At 46.9% G+C, this 19157-nt stretch overlaps 1 protein-coding gene across 3 annotated transcripts in view; it reads left to right on the top strand.

Moving 5' to 3' along the window:
* LOC136610503 (leukotriene C4 synthase-like) overlaps window positions 1–19157 on the top strand; it is a 76777-nt gene that overhangs the window by 50497 nt on the left and 7123 nt on the right. For all 3 annotated transcript variants that reach the window (XM_066589733.1, XM_066589732.1, XM_066589734.1), the window contains one exon: window positions 3658–3739. In XM_066589733.1, the coding sequence (XP_066445830.1) occupies window positions 3658–3739 (82 nt within the window). The remainder of the gene's footprint in view (window positions 1–3657; window positions 3740–19157) is intronic.

Here is a 19157-nt window from a genome sequence, read left to right as displayed (position 1 = left end):
GAGACTTTTTTCCGTCACAGGAGAACAGTTGTGCATACCCCAAAAATGCAGCAGTATGAAATGCATGAATAGGTTCTTGCATGTTACTGTATTGCCACCTAGTGGTAGAATGTGCTACCTACATTATCTGTCATACAATCCCCCAGTATGCTGTATTCTTTCAAGTGGCATCAGTGGTGGATCTCATCTTTAAAATTAGTAACGAGATTGTTATTTTAATTTTATACTACCTACTGGATAGTCAGCTGGGGACGAGATTAAAGTGGTTGTCTGTCAAAGGCAACACCCATTTAAAAACAGGATGGCTGATTGCCATGGGTCATATTTCTTTAACCTGCCACCCTCCCTCCTGCAGTCAGCTGTTAGGCCTCTTTCACACAGCTGTGCTCTGTGTGCTATCGCTGCGTTTTCTCGTGGCGATATTGCAATTTTGTGGCACTATAAAGTCGTGTGACTTTGTAGCACTTTTTTGCTAGGATTTTAGGGGAGCTTGAAATATAAGCCCTACCCCAAAAAAGGCCCTGGCTATATTAAAAAAACCAAAAACTAAAAACAATACATCACCTAACAGGCGCTGTCCGCTCTGCTGCACTTCTCCTCCTGAAGCTCTGGCACACTTGTCTGTAGTCTTCAGCCAGCCTTTCCTGGTCAGGAGGTTCAAAAACCCAGTCTCCAGGAAGCGCTGGCTCTGATTGGTTCTCGAGCACCGCAGCTCAGCCAATCACTGCAGCACTTGATGAACTAATCACAGCCATGCAATGTGATGGGAGGAGAAGTGTGGCGGAGCTGACAGCGCCTGTTAGGTAATGTATTTGTTTTTTTTATGCAGCTAGGGCTTATTTTAGGAACAAACAGTAGGACTTTCTACTGTAAAAGTTGAATTGCACCACATGAAAACTTGGGCTACAAAACATCACAAATTGCGGTCGTATAGAGCATGCCACAATTTTTTTTCTCTCGCAATATAGCAGCCTACAAAACATCACTAATGTGAAGGAACCCATAGGAATGCATGGGCTTCACATACATGTGATTTGTAGCACTGTCGCATCGTGAGAAAATTGTGCGATTTTGGATGCCCGTGTGAAAGCGGCCTTATACACTGGAGAAGCTGTATCTGGATACACATTTTCTGTGCAGTGGCAACATACATGATTGCCTGCCTATGTAATGCATGCATTGTCCAGGTCTTAGACACTTCTAAGAAGTATGCTCTGGGACTGATAGAGTTAAAATTTCCAAACTCTGCAGACAGGTGGAGCTGTTATTTGGCACGTTAGTCCTCATTACTATAATGCCTAAAAAATACCTGCACTTTCACCTTCGCAGCGCTTCTGCTCTGTCGGCTGTTTCTGGCAGCTATAGATGGTCCCATATAGCTCTATATAACCTCTATATGGTTTTATATGGGGCCGTCTACAAATGCCAGAAGCAACCGAAAACAGCTGACAGAGCAGAAGCGCTACAGAGGTGAAAGTACAGGTAAGTACAATTTAAATCTTCTTTCCAGAGCAAACCGCTAGAGGGCGCTATTACACTAAAGCTAGAGGCTACCACTAGTGCTTGAGTTTTCACAATTGCCAGGCTGCATTGGTGAGCAGTAATGTACATCTTGTGAGTGCCATGCGATGTCTTTTAAAGCCCCAATGAAAACAGGTGAGGCGTTCCGCGGGAGTGCCCAGGGAGAAAACATGCTGCGTTTTTTATCCTCGCGGTATAGCTACAAGGAAAAAAAAAAAGGCTTGTGTGAAAAAGTCTATTTAAAAGACTGGAGTCCCTATATTCATGTGAGTTTTGAACATCTCGCAACACACAAAACTCGCACAAGATTCTCACCTGTGTCCTATGTGGTTGTTACTACCCATTGTGTTACAGTCCAAAAGCCCATTGTGTTACCCAAAGCCCCGAGGTTGTTACTACCCATTGTGTTACAGCCCTGCAAAACGCAGGAGGAGCTACACTGATTATAGCCGGCAGCTTTCCAGTCACTGAACTGCTGACTGCAATTAGTGTAGGTCCTCCTGCGTTTTGCAGGGCTTTAACATGTCTGTGTAATAGCAGCCTTAAAGGGATTGTCCAAGCTATGAAAGGGCAGCCTAAGGGGTCTCCTATGGTGTAAAATAAGGCCTCCTACACAAGTCCGTCTGTTTTTATGCTCGGCCGTATGCTATTTCACGTATTGGCGAAAAAGTTGTGGAAATCCGCAAGTCAACTGTCTTCTTTTCTCAGCGTTGGACACTGGAGAACTCCCTCCTCTCCCCTTTTTTCAGCTCCCATAGAAGTCTATGGGAGCTTCCACTGTATCTCGGGAAAAGATAGGGCCTATCTTTTCATGGGCCGTATAAAATCGGTCGCGGTTTTTGGTCGCCAATGTCCTATTTTTCCCGGCACAATTTTTTTTTATGCGCCTAAAAATCGCTCATCTAAATGAATACATTGGAAATCGATGCTTGAGATGGTCGCGATTTTTTTGACGCTGGTACAATAGCTGCGCATATACAGTTGTGTGCATAAGGCCTAGCAAACCAGTTGATACTCGCTTCTCCCTGCTCCCCTGCTTGTCTCCCGCTGCGGAGTCCGGCTCCCTGCTGACATTAACTTTGGAGGCTGCAGTAGTCTCTACAAACAAGCTGCTGCAGCCAATGTCGGCGCTCAGGGATTATCTCTATTTTTATAGGACGTCACAGGTTGGAGTCGCTGGATGAGTGGGGAGAGGTGAGTAGTAGCTGATTTGTTATTTTATACCATGGGAGACCCCTTAGGCCTCTCTCACACATGCGGTTTTTCCAGTGTTTAACAATGCGTTTTCAGTGCAGCGCGAAACGCTGTCAAAGACTATCATCAATTTAAATGCAGAGTTTTTAACGCTGCGTTTTTCAAGCGCTGTCTGTTCTATTTTCATGCGTTTCTGCATTTTAAAACGCGATGCTTTGCCCATTGAAATTAATGGGGTGCTCAAAACGCAGTAGAATGTGGTTACCGCGTTGTTGACTATGTTTTTTCAGTTCTGGCATTATCAGCTTTTTTGGCTGTGTTTATAACTGTGCTGAAAATGCAGTCAAACGCTGTAAAAAATGCTGTCAACGCAGCTGAAAATGCAGTAAACACTGTGTTTAGAAAAGCAGCGTTTTTACAAGTGCCTGTGTGAGTATGGCCGTGTGAAAGGGCGTTTAGTTCTCAAGCGCTGCCTCTGATTGGTTCTCAAGCGTCGTGGCTCAGCCAATCAAAGCCAACGCTTTCTGGAGGCGGGGAATTTGAACCCCTGACCAGGAAGAGCTGAGAGAAAACTGCAATCAAGTGCCGTGGACCTGCAGGAAGGCACGGCAGAGTGAACAGCAGCTGTTAGGTGATGTTTTTGTTGATGCAGCTAGGGCTTATTTTCGGGGTAGGGCTTATATCTCAAGCTCCCCGAAAATCCCGATACTGCCATGAGAAAGCCCAGCAATATCGCACAGTCCACCGCGTCGCCCTTGTAAAAGAGGCATAAAACTTACATTCACATCACTGTATCTTATGTGCCTAAAATCCGTAGTCCCTGTAGCCTGACAACTCTTCCCAGTCCTACTTCTCATTCGCTGGTAAGATTCATTACTTCTGAAACCTGGAGATCCTCATTACAAGAAATAATCATGTTGTAATCTAACTTTTGTGTTTCAGGCACCGCTGCTGCCTGCGGGGTTTTATATCTGTACGCTCGCTATCGCTACTTTACAGGTTACAGACGTTCATCACAGGGCAGGTAATGTTCATTCAGTTTAATCCTCAGTGTAATAGTCTTTAATATGATTGAAAGGGGTTTTTCAGGATTGGACAAAAATTGTCAGAAGAGAGGAAATGCCCTAAAATAAAGAACAATGTATTACTTATCTGACAAATCCTGCACCACTCCAGCACAAGACTGCAACAATGTGGTGTGCCATCTAACCACATGACCGCTGCAGCCAATCACTGTCCTCAGCAATCTCCTGCAGGACACATCTGAGGCCAGTGATTGGCTGCAGCAGTCATGTGGATAGACAGGCATGACATCACTGCAGCCAAGTAAATGCACCTCTCTGCTGCAGCGTCCCATAGGGTGACCCTGGACACATGTCATACATTGAGGAGCAGGGAGGGTAAGATGCTGGCTTGTCATGGCGGCAATTACCACACTCCCTCCTGGAGGGACGCACGTACACTTGGCCAGGGCAGTGCTGGGCCTCTTCTGGAGACCCCCGGGATGGGGATGCCCAATAAACTGGGGAACAGGGTTCTGGTTGTCACTGGTGATGCCACCGTTCCGGTACCCCCGGCATGAACATGTGGGGAAATAAACAAGCCACAGACAGGAGATATAGTACCTCAGGTCCCGGCGAACGGTCAGGGCCTTGAATAACCTTAACTTGAAGAATAAACTTTAGCGATACAAGGCACAAATGACAGGTTTGAAACGTGCAGGAATTAGAGAAGCCAGAGTACCTCCACACGGCAGACCCAGACTTCAGGACACTGCAGTGTGAACAATGACTGTGGAGTACCTCCACCTGGCAGTCCCAGACTTCAGGACTCATGGCCGTGAAACACATAGTTGAGTACCTCTGCACTAGGCCTTGAAAGACTGCTCTTGCTCTCTGCTCACGCTCTCTCTTTGGGGCTCACTCCATCATCATTCCTTGAACATGCACTCCCTGAAAACCTCTCCTCTTCTTCCATACTCCCCCCCCCCCCCGTGTAGCTGGCACTCTTCAACAGGAGCCCAGAAGACATGGCCCTCTTTTTCCCATTCTCAAACACTCACTTTTATAACCTTGTACCACATGACAGGATAGAATGGATACATTTACAGACAGTCAGCTCACTTTGGCAGACATTAAAGGGGTTGTCCCGCGCCGAAACGGGTTTTTTTTTTTTTCAACCCCCCCCCCCCGGTCGGCGCGAGACAACCCCGATGCAGGGAGGTAAAGAAAGCTTACCGGAGCGCTTACCTTAATCCCCGCGCTCCGGTGACTTCAATACTTACCGCTGAAGATGGCCGCCGGGATCCTCTGTCTCCGTGGACCGCAGCTCTTCTGTGCGGTCCATTGCCGATTCCAGCCTCCTGATTGGCTGGAATCGGCACGTGACGGGGCGGAGCTACACGGAGCCTGCATTCTGCACGAGCGGCTCCATAGAAGACTGCAGAAGACCCGGACTGCGCAAGCGCGGCTAATTTGGCCATCGGAGGGCGAAAATTAGTCGGCACCATGGAGACGAGGACGCCAGCAACGGAGCAGGTAAGTATAAAACTTTTTATAACTTCTGTATGGCTCATAATTAATGCACAATGTATATTACAAAGTGCATTATTATGGCCATACAGAAGTGTATAGACCCACTTGCTGCCGCGGGACAACCCCTTTAACTCATCATTTGCTGCAGCTGTGCAATACACATACTAGAATGACAAGACAGTTTTGCGCAATGCTTCTACATAAGACATTACATGCATGACGTTTATGGAAGGGACCAGGATGATGTACTGGGCCACTACACTGCCAGCATAGACCTTCTAGTGCCTCCCCTGCAATCTAGAGCAGTGTTTCAAAGACCCCTAAGCTTGGGTTCCCACACAGCGGAATCCTGGCGGAAATCTCGCGGTTTGGCTGCAGCGAAAAACCGCAAGATTTCTGCCGGGAGAAGCGCTGCTTCAAAACCCACAGCACTTAGCCGCGGGTTTTGAAGCGGCCCGGCTGCTCGCTCTTTCGCTGTGGCCAGCGCTCCCATAGAGGAGAGCGCGGCCGCAGCGGAGGAAGAAAAAGAATGAGCATGCTGCGGACGGCTAACCCGCGCTGCAGTGCCAGCTTTGCCATGGGGGATTTGCCATCCCGTGTGAACATAATTTCTGAGAAATCTCGTCCACATGGCAGGCTAATTGCGGGATTAGCGGCCGCAGGCGGATTTGCCTCGGCGAAATTCCAGACAGAATTTCCACAACAAATCCGCCCTGTGTGAACCCAGCCTAAGGCTGCATTTCCACGGGCCTGAATCCGCTGGCGGATCACACTGTGTAAAGCTTTCCTTTACATTGCTATAGAAAGCGCAGCGCCGAAGTCCACGAGCAGAGAATCATAGCGATTCTGTGCTCGTGCGATCTAAATCACTGCATGCCGTGATTTGCCGTGATTCTCCGCGGTGAGCCTAACATTTTTCTTTTTTTGTCAAAAATGCTGTGTACTTTTTAGTGGTACAATTTGTTGATCCAAACAACATTTTGATCCCTTTCTATTCTGTTTTTGTAAGCCAAGAAAGGTAAAATTAGCAATTTTTTTGTATTTTTTCATGGTGTGCACTATGCAGGTTAAATAATGGCTCACTTTCTTCTCAGGGTTATTACGATTGTGGTGAGCATTTTGATTTTTTTTTTTAACAGGGAGAAAGGTGGGGTTTTTACTTTTACTTTTTTAAATATTTTTTAAAAATACTTTTTAAACTTTTTATCTTTGTCCCACTGGAGGACTTGAATAGTAACATAGTATGTTGGGCTGAAAAAAGACCTATGAACATGAAATAGAGCAGGCTGGGCAGCATCCAAAGATAAAATTCTTCTTTATTATTCCAATAAAATGGAGGATGAATGAGCCACGTATCCACCCTGCAACCAGGTCTTTGTCAAGCTCGAAATAAGCTGAAAAAAGACCTATGTCTATCTGGTGCAGCCTACTATGCCCCCCCACCCCCACCCCCTTTCCAATGTTGATCCAATGGGAGGCAAAAACCCAAATGACGTAGAAGCAAATTTTCCTCCTTTAGGCTGGATTAACATGAACGTATATCAGCTCGGTTTTCACGCCGAGCCGATATACGTCGTTCTCATCTGCAGGGGGGGGGGGAGGATGGAAGAGCCAAGAGCAGGAACTGAGCTCCTGCCCCCTCTCTGCCCCCTCTGCACCCCTCTGCACTATTTGCAATAAAAGGAGGCGGGATGGGGGCGGGGCTAAGTTCCAAGAATTAGCCCCACCCCGTCCCGCCGCTCCCCATTGCAAATAGTGCAGAGGGGCGGAGAGCAGGCAGAGAGGGGGCAGGAGCTCAGTTTCTGCTCCTGGCTCTTCCATCCCCCGCCCCCTGCAGATAAGGACGACGTATATCGGCTTGGCGTGAAAACCGAGCCGATATACGTTCATGTGAATCCAGCCTAAAGGAGGAAAATTTTCAATGGTACTCTTTAATGTACCATATAATATACTGAAAAACGTTTAAGAACTTCTAACTTTAGTGCAATGGAATAGAACCAAATTTGTATGCTTTTTGTTGTTGCTTTTTTTTTGCTGTAATTAGAGATGCGCGAACCTACTCGGCCACGTCCCTTTTTCGCCCGAGCGCCGCGATTCTCGAGTACTTCCGTACTCGGGCGAAAAGATTCGGGGGGCACCGTGGGTGAGTGGGGGGTTGCAGCGGGGAGTGGGGGGGGAGAGGGAGAGAGAGAGGGCTCCCCCCTGTTCCCCGCTGCTACCCCCGCTCCGCCACGCCTCCCCCCGCCCCCCGAATCTTTTCACCCGAGTACGGAAGTACTCGAAAATCGCGGTGCTTGATCAAGTAATTACTCGAAACGAGTATATTCGCTCATCTCTAGCTGTAATATAATAACTTTTTTACTTTTCTGTCAACATAGTAGTGAGAGGGCTCATTTTTTGCAGGATATGTTGTAGTTTGTATCGGTTCATTTTGGAGTACATGTGATTTATTTATTTTTTTTTGATAGCTTTTTATTGCATTTGTATATGGTGACAGGGTAACCAAAAAAGCGCGATTCTGTATTTGTTCACCGTGTAGGGTAAATAATGCATTACTTTGATAGATCCAACTTTTATGGATGCAGTGATACCAAATATGTTTTGGTGTTGTTTAATTTAGATTTTTTAAATTATAAAAAAACATTTTTTAAACTGATTTTTTTACATTTTTTGGTGCCTGCCCCTCTGTCTATACTGTTGGCCCTTCTTGCTGCTGAAGTCAGCAGTGCTTGAATGTTCACAAAGTAGTAGTTCTACTTCTTTGCATCTCTAAGGAGTCTTGAGGAAATGCATCATGGAAGCATTCTCCACATTGCTGAATGGTCAGGAACGCTCAAGAAGGGCTGATGGCACATTTGGGCATCTGAATCATTTGGCACCATTTATATTAGTACATCAGAGCTGGCCTCTGTACAGTGTTGTCTTTTTTTTCTCTCGCAAATGCTCTTCCTCCACAGCTAGTGAGGAAAAACATCCCATCAGTCAGTCCCAATTAGTGTTTTCGAAAGGCTCCAGCTGAAGCTGCTTTTCCTGGCTGTTTCCTGCTTCTTGTTTGTCACCCCAAGGTTTAGCTGTAAATCGGCTGCAAGCTGCTTCCTTGATGCATACTGCGGAGAGGTGACACTGTGCAACTTTACCTGCCATGAAATTCCACAGCTGCCGTGAGTCTATGAGAGTATTCCATATCAACCTTCATACGCAAGTTCACCCAAGGTTCCTGTTGGGAAAATGATGCAGCTGGGCTGGCCCCCTGGTAGCACCAAGCCCCCTGGCAACGGTACCAATTTCCACTGTATCCATGTCCTTGAGAAATATATTTGGTAAATATAATGTATAAAACTTTTATACATTTTTTGGAAGAGCAGGAATAGAAAATCATACAGCATAAATGGCATTATACATTTTTTCTGCAGGCTGGTACAATTATGACAATTCCAAAATGTTGAACAATAAAAACCCTTTTTTGGAAATTTTTTTTTTACACTGTTGCTTTCAAAGTCCCATAACTTTTTTACTTACCCATGGACAGAGCGCTTCTTCTTAGTGGGGTACATACAGCTTTTTTGATCACTTTTATTAACACTCGTCCCTGCATATATTCGCTCCTGTACTGTTACACAGGAGCGAGTATCGCTGGCTCACTCAGTGGCCAGCAGGGGGGTGGGGTGGCTGGATAAGAGTTTTCTCCCTGCTCTCCCCCGCCCCTCTCCATTCACTGTAAGCAGCGGCTGTTCAGTACTAAACGGCTGCTGTTTATGTTGAACGATCATCGTTCTGGAATTTAAGCAGCCTAAAACATCCAGCCGTTGGATTCTTCCTCTCCTCTTTCTGAGTCCATTAAAAACCTGCGTTTCTGAGATCCAACCTTGAGGTCTGAGTTTTCTCAGGTCTTCCTCCCCTTGTTATCAAAAATTCAAGGATAGCATGATCACTACCTCCTAAGGTCCCAGCCACCCTTACTTCCTCAACCATTCCCTCCCTGTTGGTAAGAATTAGGTCCAAGATAGCAGATCCCCTCGTTTTCTTTTCTACCTTTTGGAAGACAAAGTTGGCAGCAAGAGCGGATAAGAATTTGTTGGATCCATTACTTTTACCTGAGAGAGATCCCCAACAAATGTCTGGATGGCTAAAATCTTCCATGATCATTAGGTTATGCTTTTTTGAGAGCTTGGCCATTGATGTAGAAAGAGTTCATCCATATCTTCTGCTTGTTCAGGTGGCCTATAGTAAATGCCTACAATGGTGTCCTTTCTGTTGTTCTCTCCTTGTATTCCTACAGGGTAAGGCGCACCACTTCACCTACTCAGTAGTCCACAGCGTGCTGAAATTTTTCCCAGTGCAGCGTCCAGCTATCCTCATGCCACGCGGTCGCTTGATAGCCACACCACCCTCATGTCTATTTATAAGTGTGTATTGGATGAGGAGGAACCGGAGACGCACACTGCAGAGGGCTGGCAGGGCCTGGCAGCGACCCTCTCTGAAATTGTCGGCGATAGCCCACAATGCTGATGGGAATTACTGATAAATTAACGTATGATCATATTTCCAATCTCATGCCACCTCCGTCACACAATTTCATGATCCACAAACGTGGGCATAAAGGGGACTCCCGAGGGGCTTTTTAACCAGTGCCCCAGGGAAAGACAGCATAAACTGTAAAGAAATTAGTGGCCAAAGATGGACACTGTGCTGGAAAACATTTCCATACGCCGTGTGACCCTTTTTAAAATTGTGCTTCATAGCTGACAAATCGCAGACAAATTAATGTATGATTGTAAGTGCCATCCCATGCCACCTCCGTCGCAGCATTTCATTAGCCACAAACGCCAGCATAGGGGGGATGCAGACGTTAGTACTTCTACATTTTTAATGAAGAAAACAACCCATTTTAAAAAGTTGACAGGTGGGTACGCTTATTCGTGATAATCCCCCCCAGCAGCACTAAACACCCTTTCTGATAACATGCTAGCAGCAGGGCAGGCCAGCACCTCCAAGACGTACAGCGCAAGTTCGTGCCACGTGTTCCGCTTTGAAACCCAATAGTTGTATGGAGCAGAGGGAACACGTCTTTTTACTCTGCTCCCTCCTACTCAGCCTAGACTGGCTGGGGAGCCATAAAACTGGCAAAGGCCTTGGACAGTGTTCCCCTGCCTACGCTAGACATGCTGCCTGTTCCCCGTGTCTCCCTTGATAGTTGGCCCACTGAACTACGTCCTCTACCGCTAGCGTTGTCAAATGGGAAGTGTAGTATCAGCTTTTCCACCAGGGCCTTGTGGTATTGCATCACTTTCATACTCCTTTCCTCTTTGGGAATGAGTGTGGAAAGGTTCTCCTTATACCATGGGTCGAGAAGGGTGAACACCCAGTAATCCGTGTTGGCCAGAATGCGTTTAACGCGAGGGTCTCGGGAAAGGAAGCTTTACATGAAGTCAGCCATGTGTGCCAGAGTCCCAGTACGCAACACATCGCTGTCCTCACTAGAAGGATGCCTCTCAGTCTCCTCCTCCTTCTCCTCCTCCTCTTTAGCCCATACATGCTGAACAGATGTAAAGGAAGTAGCATGGGTACCCTCTGCAGTGTGGGCAGCAGTCTCTTCCCCCTCCTCCTCCAATACCCGCTGAGATATAGACCTGAGGGTGGTCTGGTTATCAAACGATGTATTGTCATCCCCCATCTCCTGTTCTATCCGCACAGCGTCGGCCTTAATGCTTAGCAGTGACCTTCTCAGCAGGCAAAGCAGCAGAATGGTTACGCTGATAATGGCCGCATTGCCGCTCACCATTTGTGTTGACTCCTCAAAGTTTCCTAACACCTGACAGATGTCAGACATCCATGCCCACTCCTCTGTGAAGAACTGCGGAGGCTGACTACTACTCCAACTCGCATGTTGCAGCTGGAATTAAACAATGGCTCTACACTGCTCATAAACCCTGGTCAACATGTGCAAAGTTGAATTCCAGTGCGTGGGTATGTCGCACAACAGTTGGTGCACTGGCAGCTGGAAGCGCTGTTGCAGTGTCCTGAGGGTGGCAGCATTTGTGGTGGATTTTCTGAAATGTGCGCACACACGCGATGCACCTTGTGGAGCGGCTTATACAAATTGGGGTAGGTTTTAAGAAAGTGCTGAACCACCAGATTGAACACGTGGGCCAGGCATGGCACGTGTGTTAGTCTGCCAAACTGCAGAGCCGGCAGCAGGTTACGCCCATTGTCACACACGACCATGCCTGTTTAGAGGTTCAGCAGGGAAAGCCACAGATCTGTCTGCTCCGTCAAACCTTGTAACAGCTCTTGGGAGGTGTGCCTCTTGTCACCTAAGCTCAGGAGTTTCAGCACGGCCTGTTGAAGCTTCCCCATGGCAGTGCCTCAAGCTACTGATTGAGGGAAATGTGCTCACAGATGGTATTTGAGAGGTGGGGGAGGAGGGGGGAGGGGTTGGAGGAGGTGGCATAATAAGCCGGAGAAACCATGACCGAGGTAGGACCACGCAATCCTCGTTGTGGGTAGCACATGAGCGGATCCAGGGTCAGACTCGGTCCCAGCCTCTACCAGGTTAACCCAATGTGCTGTCACGGAGATGAGATGTAGTGTCCCTGCCCGCCAGCACTTGTCGATGTGTCGGTGGTTAAGTGGACCTTCCTAGTAACCGCGTTGGTGAGGGCACGGTTGATATTCTGTGACACGTGCTGGTGTAGGGCGGGGACGGTGCAGCGGGAAAAGTAGTGGCAACTGGGGACTGAGTAGCGAGGGACGGCCGCCGCCATGAGTTTGCGGAAAGCCTCAGCTTCTACCAGCCTATATGGCAGCATCTCCAGGCTCAGCAGTTTGGAGATATGCACATTTAGTGATTGTGCATGCGGGTGGGTGGCTGCATATTTGCGCTTGCGCTCTGTTTGTGTTATGGACAGCTAAACACTGCACTGGGACACATTGCTGGAGGCAGTGGAGGACCATGCAGGTGAAGGGGTGGGTGCAGGGTGTGAGACGCTCGTGCCTGCATCCTGGGAGGGTGATTGCATCTTAGTGCCAGCATGTGACACAGGGGAAGAGGTAGTGGTGTGACCCACAGGTGGTGAATGGCCTTCGTTCCACCTCGTCGGGTGCTGAGCTATGATTTGCCTGCGCATGCTGGTGGTGGTCAGGCTGGTAGTGGTGGCTCCCCTGCTGATCTTGCTGCACCACAGTTTGCACACCACTGTTCGTTGGTCATCCGCGCTCTCATTAAAAAACCTCCAGACCTTCGAACACCTAGCCCTCTGCATGGGAGCTTGCCGCGAGGAGGTGCTGTGGGGAACAGTTGGGGGATTACTTGCTCTGGCCTTGCTTCTCCCTCTCACCACCTCACTACTTCTCTCAACCTGTTCTGGTGCTGCACTTGCCTTTCCCTCTGAAGCCCTGTTTTCAGTAGGATTACCAACCCAGGTCGGGTCAGTCACCTCATCATCCACCCGCTCTTCCTCGGAATCCTCAGTCTGCTCCTCCCTCAGACTTACTGCCCTAACAACAACCTCACTGACAGACAACTGTGTCTCATCATCATCATCATCCACAAATAACTCTTGAGACACTACTTGGGAAGTCCCCACCCTCATCACCCTGAGACTGTGAAAGGTCCAAATTTTGGGCATCGGTCATGACAAACTCCTCAGGGGCTCATGAACCGTTGTTTGCCACTCAGGGAAGGGACCTGAGAACAGTTCCTGTGAGTATGCATGTTCTGAATCTCACCTTTTCCTGGAGTGATCAGGCTGGGAGGAAGGAGGATCAGCATGAGGATTCACAGGTCCAGTCGCTTGGCTAGCATAAGTGGACTGCATGGAAGACTGGGTGGTGGATAAATTACTGGACGCGTTATCCGCTATCCACATCATCACCTGATCGCACTGTTGTAGTTTTAATAATGGTCTACCACGTGGACCTGCAAACTGTGAGATGAAGCTAGGGAGCATAGATACACGGCGTTCTACTTCTCCCTTAGCAGCAGGCACTGTTTCACCCCGCCCAGGACCTCGGCCTCTGCCCACACCCTCATTTGGACGCCCATGTCCACGTCCTTGACCCTTACCCCTAGTGTTGATCATGTTGGATAATGCACTGCGTCAAAATGCTATGCAAACTGCGAGGTATTTTGCGCACGATTTAAGCCAAAATAGACAGTGTAAAATTTGTACAGTCTTGTTATATAGTGTGGATCAGGACACACACACGGGTATTTGGCAAAAACAAATAAAAAATGAAAAATGAGAGGAGTTTTGTTATTTCCTATATAGTCTGTGTACACCAGTAGCAGTATACTGTATAGAACCAGTAACAGTATGCAGTATACAGCCAGGATGCTTGTGAATGCTTTGTGCGCAATACTAGTCCCAGGCAGTCAAACTGCTGATGCACAAAAGTGGAGTTGTAGTCCTAAAAAGGGCTGTTGAGTTCTTTGAAAAAGGATCCCTGCCTAAATGCTCCTTTTAACCTACACTACCACTCTCCTTCATTCACAGCAGCTCTGTCCCTCAGCTAATCCAGCCTCCGTGTGAGGCGAGCATCAGGTGACCTGAGTTTTTATGTTCTTAGGTCACCTGATCCGACCAGCCAGTCACTGCTATAGACATGCACAGGGTTGGCACATCCTAGCAGGAATTGCCAAAGCCTTCCCTGCATGTTCATTGGCTAAAAAAGGCGCTAAACATGTGAAGAGGAGAGGGTTAAATTTTCTCGAACACCGCGTGGTGCTCGCTCGAGTAACAAGTACCTTCGAGTATGCTAATGCTCGAACGAGCATCAAGCTCGGACGAGCATGCTCGCTCATCTCTAATTCTTACCCAAAACAGTTTCTACAGAACTACCATGCTCTGAAGCTTGAATCTCTGTGGAGGGTAATGTTTTCCTAATATACAAGGCAACACCTCCTCCCCTTTTATTAGGTCTGTTTTTTATAAATTAGTTGTATCCTTCAAGCCTTTTATTCCAATCATGTGTATCATCCCACCAAGTTTCTGTGATGTTCTATGACATCATATTTCTCTTCCTGTGTTAGGAGCTCCAATTCTCCTTGTTTGTTTCCCATGCTCTGTGCATCTGTGTAAAAACATTTTAGTCTGTGATCGGGGACTTGAATCATAAAAGCTCTGATCGCTAATTCATTGCAGTACAGAAATATCACTTACAATAACAATTGCAATTGCAGGCCCGGACACCAGTGTATAGTGTCTGGTTGCTCTGGAAACCCATAGACCCTCGCAATTGCATCAGGAAGTGCCATTGATGTAACAGAGGGAGCATGCTCCCTTTGTGAACCCTTTACATGCCGCAATGTACATTGATCGAAGCATGTAAAGAGTTAAGAGCAGGGATCGATCTTGCAGTGGGTGGTCGGCTATTGGTCACTGCTAACTCCCGCTGCGGGATGGTGCAGGCTCACTTCTGTAAGTTTGGTTGGCATTTGTGGTGGGTCATTTTCTTTTTTATGTATAGATTTTTATTTTATTTTGTGAATTTTTTTAACTTATTTTTGTAACTTTTGTTTTTAGTTTCAATGGTTTTTATTGATGGTTTTTTTTTTCTCCAAGAGTGAGACAGTAACATACATACTCGTGTCCCCCTGCAGGGGGCTTAAGTTGAGCCTTCTGGTATAATTTAGCTTATAATACAATCTTTTACTCTTGGGACATAATATTGGGAGGGGTTAACAGGGGGAACAAAACAGGGGGTCGTCAGGGATCCACATCTTCCCCATGGTACAATTTATTGAAGAACTTAAGTCAGTTTGCGTTATAAATTTTTAGGTAGTGGAGGATATATTATGTAGCCCTGGAACCGCTAGGTAATTTATTCACAGTTGCCATGTGGTCAGAAAATTTGTTAACGTATCCGTCTGGATAGCATGGATTCTTTCGTATAGCATAATTGTAGAGATTCTGTTTGTCACCTCTGAAAAGGAGAGGTTCGGTGTTTTCCATTTGGAGGCGATGTGGATCCTTGTGGCCATACAAATAACTTGGATAAGCTTATGGGCTTTAAATCTAATTTCAGGTTCACGACTTCCCAGGAGGAGCATTGTGGGTGACTTAGGTATCAGGCCAATGAACATGCGTTTTAGTAGGTTGTGTATCTGCGTCCATAATTTTGCCACCTCCGGGCAGGACCACCAGATGTGGGTCATACTGCCCACAGCCTGGCACCCCCTGAAGCAAAGTGGAGAGGAGGATGGGAACAGATAATGTAGCCTCTGTGGTACTAAGTATGTCCTGTGCAGTATTTTGACTGACGTTTCCACAAGAGTGACCTGTTGGCTACCCTTTGTGATAGTAGTGCAACAGTGTCGCCATCTTTCTAAAGACATCTCTACTCCCATATCCTCCTCCCACCTCCTCAAAAAGGCTAGTTTTTCTTTGGTCTCAGGTTTGTATAGCATAATATAAATGTTTGCGAGGGTTCCTCTTTGGGAAGGGTCTTTTGTACAGAGTTTTTTGTAACTTTTTTTTTTTACTCTCTATGTCCCCCATGAAGTCATATAAGACCTGCGGGGGTCATTCACATTGTTGAATTCCACACTTCTCCACTGTAGTTGGGGCATCTATAGGATCCCCAATCACAGGAGAAAACACCACCTTAGAGTGATAATAGTCACTGGCAGGACTGATCTGGATCCATTAGGATCTTGTAGCTCTTCTGTGACCAGAGGGATCCAGCAGCCACTTGATCGCCAGGTCGCATACTGGAAGTAACACTTCTGCTTTCTCTTATTGAGTGCTATGCAGCCTGTAAAGGAGAAGGCAGAAGCGCTTCTTCCTTCTCCAGGTCCTCGGCTGTGTCTGACAGCTGAGTACACGACCTGCTCCTGCTTGTGTAGTGGCCTGAAGTTAGGGCGCCCACAGCACTTTTGTTAGCTACCTCATGGTGTGTATGGATGTCTGTGTGTACTGTCAATTGTAGTAAGTTGTGTGTATTGGCCTTGTCTGGGTCAACCTGAGTTCAACGTCTAGTGTCTTCTCTGTCTAACCTGGGTATGACGGAACACAACTCGCCCTGTCACTTGTCAATTTCTCCTCCTCGGATTGGTGAATCAGATTTCCTCATTTTCCCGGATTGCTTGGAGAAGTAGATATAAAAGGCAGCTCAGCCGGCAAAAGGGAGGAGGAGAGAAAAAAGGGAGAAGCAGGAAGAAGGGAGTCAGGGAGAGTAGTGTTGGAAGTCGGAGAGTGGGTGTCTGGCCGAAGAGCTCGGGGAGACGGGTCAGTGCAGAGGGAGAGGAGCACCAAGTATCGGGTAGAATCAGGTACCCACCAGCACCTAATAGGAGTGCAGAGTTTATTTCATCCCTGCTGGAAGAAACGAGATCCAGAGCAGACCCCCCGTGGAAGCCGGACAGGAGAGTAGCCAGTCCAATTGTGAGTCTAACTGGCCCCTGCGCTGTTAACAGTCAGTGTGCCCTTCTGCATCCCTCAGCTAATTCCTCAAATCCACTGCAGATAGCTCTCATAGACAGCCAAGACGTAATTCACTCTGGCAGCTTCAGTTTACCAGAGAGAGAGAAAAGAGTTTTGGAATCACCATATGTTATTTGTGTCTTGAAACCAAGTTAAAGTGTTTACAACTTGTCGAATCTACTCGATTTCAATTGAACTTTATCCTGTAAACCTGCAAGAGTCAGTAAAAACTGTGTGCCTTCAGTTTTACAGGAACCAGTGTGGACTTGCTTCTTTATTCTAAACTCACATTACATACAAAGGCACTGGCGTCACATGGACATTATGCTATTGTTTTCATGAACCACTTTTGTGTAATTCGCTTACTGCACGAGCCCTGTTCTCTGCACTTGAGTAAGGCCGCCTGCAGACGAGCGGGTCGGATCCGGCAGCGAGAAATCTCGCCGCGCGGTCCGACCCCAGAGCCTGCAGGGACGAGCGCGTACTCACCCGCGCCTGGCGGCCCCGGCTCTTTGGTGTGCCGGCTGCCGCGCAGCCGGCGCATGCGCAGACTGGAGCCGGCGGCCAGGTGAGTGCGTGCCCCGCAGAAAATTAGAACATGCCGCGGTTTGTTTGCCGCGCGAGATTTCGCGCGGCCAAACCGCGGCCGTCTGCATAGGAGTACGTATTGTAATGCACTCCTATGCAGACTTTCAGCGGCGGAAATCCCGCGGGAAATCCCGCGGCGGGATTTCCGCTCGTCTGCAGGCGGCCTAAAGGCCCATTTACATGGAGCGATGATCGCTCAAAAATCGCTAAAAAGCGATCATTTGAGCGATAATCGTTGCGTCTAAATGCACAGCCATTGCGAACTTTTCGTGTACTGTTAGCTGATCGTTAAGTTCACGCCAAACTAAAAATCGTCATTCCACCTTATCAGTAGTTATCTACAGGGAGTGCTGATAGCATTGTTTCCCTTTGTAGAACAAAGGAGCTGAAAGCAGATAAGAGCCCTTAGGATATTAACTGCATTCAGCTAAAGGCTTCATTTGCATGCTAATAAACTATTAAGTAGCTGAGTAGCTATTTAATAGTTTATGCAAAATGATGGTTCAAAGCTGTCACTCAAACTGTCGTTTGAGCAATCTTTGAATGATCATCACTCTGTGTAAATGGGCCTTTACTTCTGCCAACTCCAGCTTGCTGCACTTGATTGCAGGAGCTTTAATCTCATGCCATACTTCTGCTATCGGCCAGAAATAAACATGTAATCCAGGCAGCATAAGATGAAAAAAAGCTTGTATTCCTTATTCCTCCATAAAAGAAACGCCAGCGACGTTTCGACCTGTTAATAGGTCTTAATCATGCTTCTGCTATCGGTCAGGATTAAAGCCCAGGACCAAGTCTTTTTAGCAATCTTTTTGTAGCCTTTTTCAATGTCATATTTCTCTATAATACATCTTTTGAGGCTTTCTGAAACAAGTAGTTTAACTGTAGTGATAATTGGATCTCATGGCAGTAATCAAAAATGTGAGCAGTGTTAAATGTGGTATGCTACTATATGCATTAATCATGCCTTCTGTAGTAGGCCTACAAAGGGATCAACAATAGTGATATTTGAATCACGCCTTCCTATTGATCTTCACTTTCGGGTACATGTTCTGACACAAGGGTCATGTAACTGCTACGGAAGAGGAGATTGGCTGTATAGTGATCAAATGACCATCAGGGCGTACACCCAGAAGTGCAGACCTGCAGGGGACCTGCCACCAGAAGAACGGAAGCAGTAGGGGAGCAGGCGCAGATGAGTATTATTTTTTTTATCTCATTAAACTTTTTCTTCTTCTCTCGATAACCCTCTTTACTGTTGCTGGTGGGATCGTTCCAGCGAATGACCTCATGGACAATTAATTTGCCGCACCGCAGCCAGTTATTAGCTAAAAAAGTGCAGCCTACTTTGTAAATCCCTTTAAGAGCAGAGACTATATCACTAGAGCTTTAACATTTTGATTTCTGTCATCTGCTTAAACTATTTGAGGAAGCCACCCAACTTATTGGCAGGACTAACACAAACATCAACATGGCCAACCCTCTTATTTCATCTTGGAACAACAGTTTATTTTGATGGGACTTAATGAGGAAGAACATTAATTGTTTTTCAATAAGAACATGTGGATTTTTTAGCACAAAACCACACACCGTGTAGGCAGCCACAACCAATTCAGACCTGCAAATATTGCAGTAATTAAAGTAATCTAGAAGGTACCGTCAGCAATGAGTGAAAGTATGGCAGATTCTCTGGTGGTTTGGGGGTAGGGAAAGGATTATTACCATCATCTTTAGTGGACTAACTGAAAGGGTAGTGCCAGCTTCCCTGGTATTTTAGAATGGTGTAGATGTTAGTGCCAATTTTTCTGAAAAACTAGTGTAGTGAAACGATTAATGGCAGCAGCCTTGGTTATCTTGACTATTTAAAGAGTTTATAACAGCGTCCCTGGTGGCCTAG

Source organism: Eleutherodactylus coqui, chromosome 2, assembly GCF_035609145.1.
Source record: "Eleutherodactylus coqui strain aEleCoq1 chromosome 2, aEleCoq1.hap1, whole genome shotgun sequence".
NCBI classification, from domain to species: Eukaryota; Metazoa; Chordata; class Amphibia; order Anura; family Eleutherodactylidae; genus Eleutherodactylus; species Eleutherodactylus coqui.
Note: the sequence above shows the minus strand (reverse complement) of the source record. Positions and strands in the feature narration are given on the sequence as shown.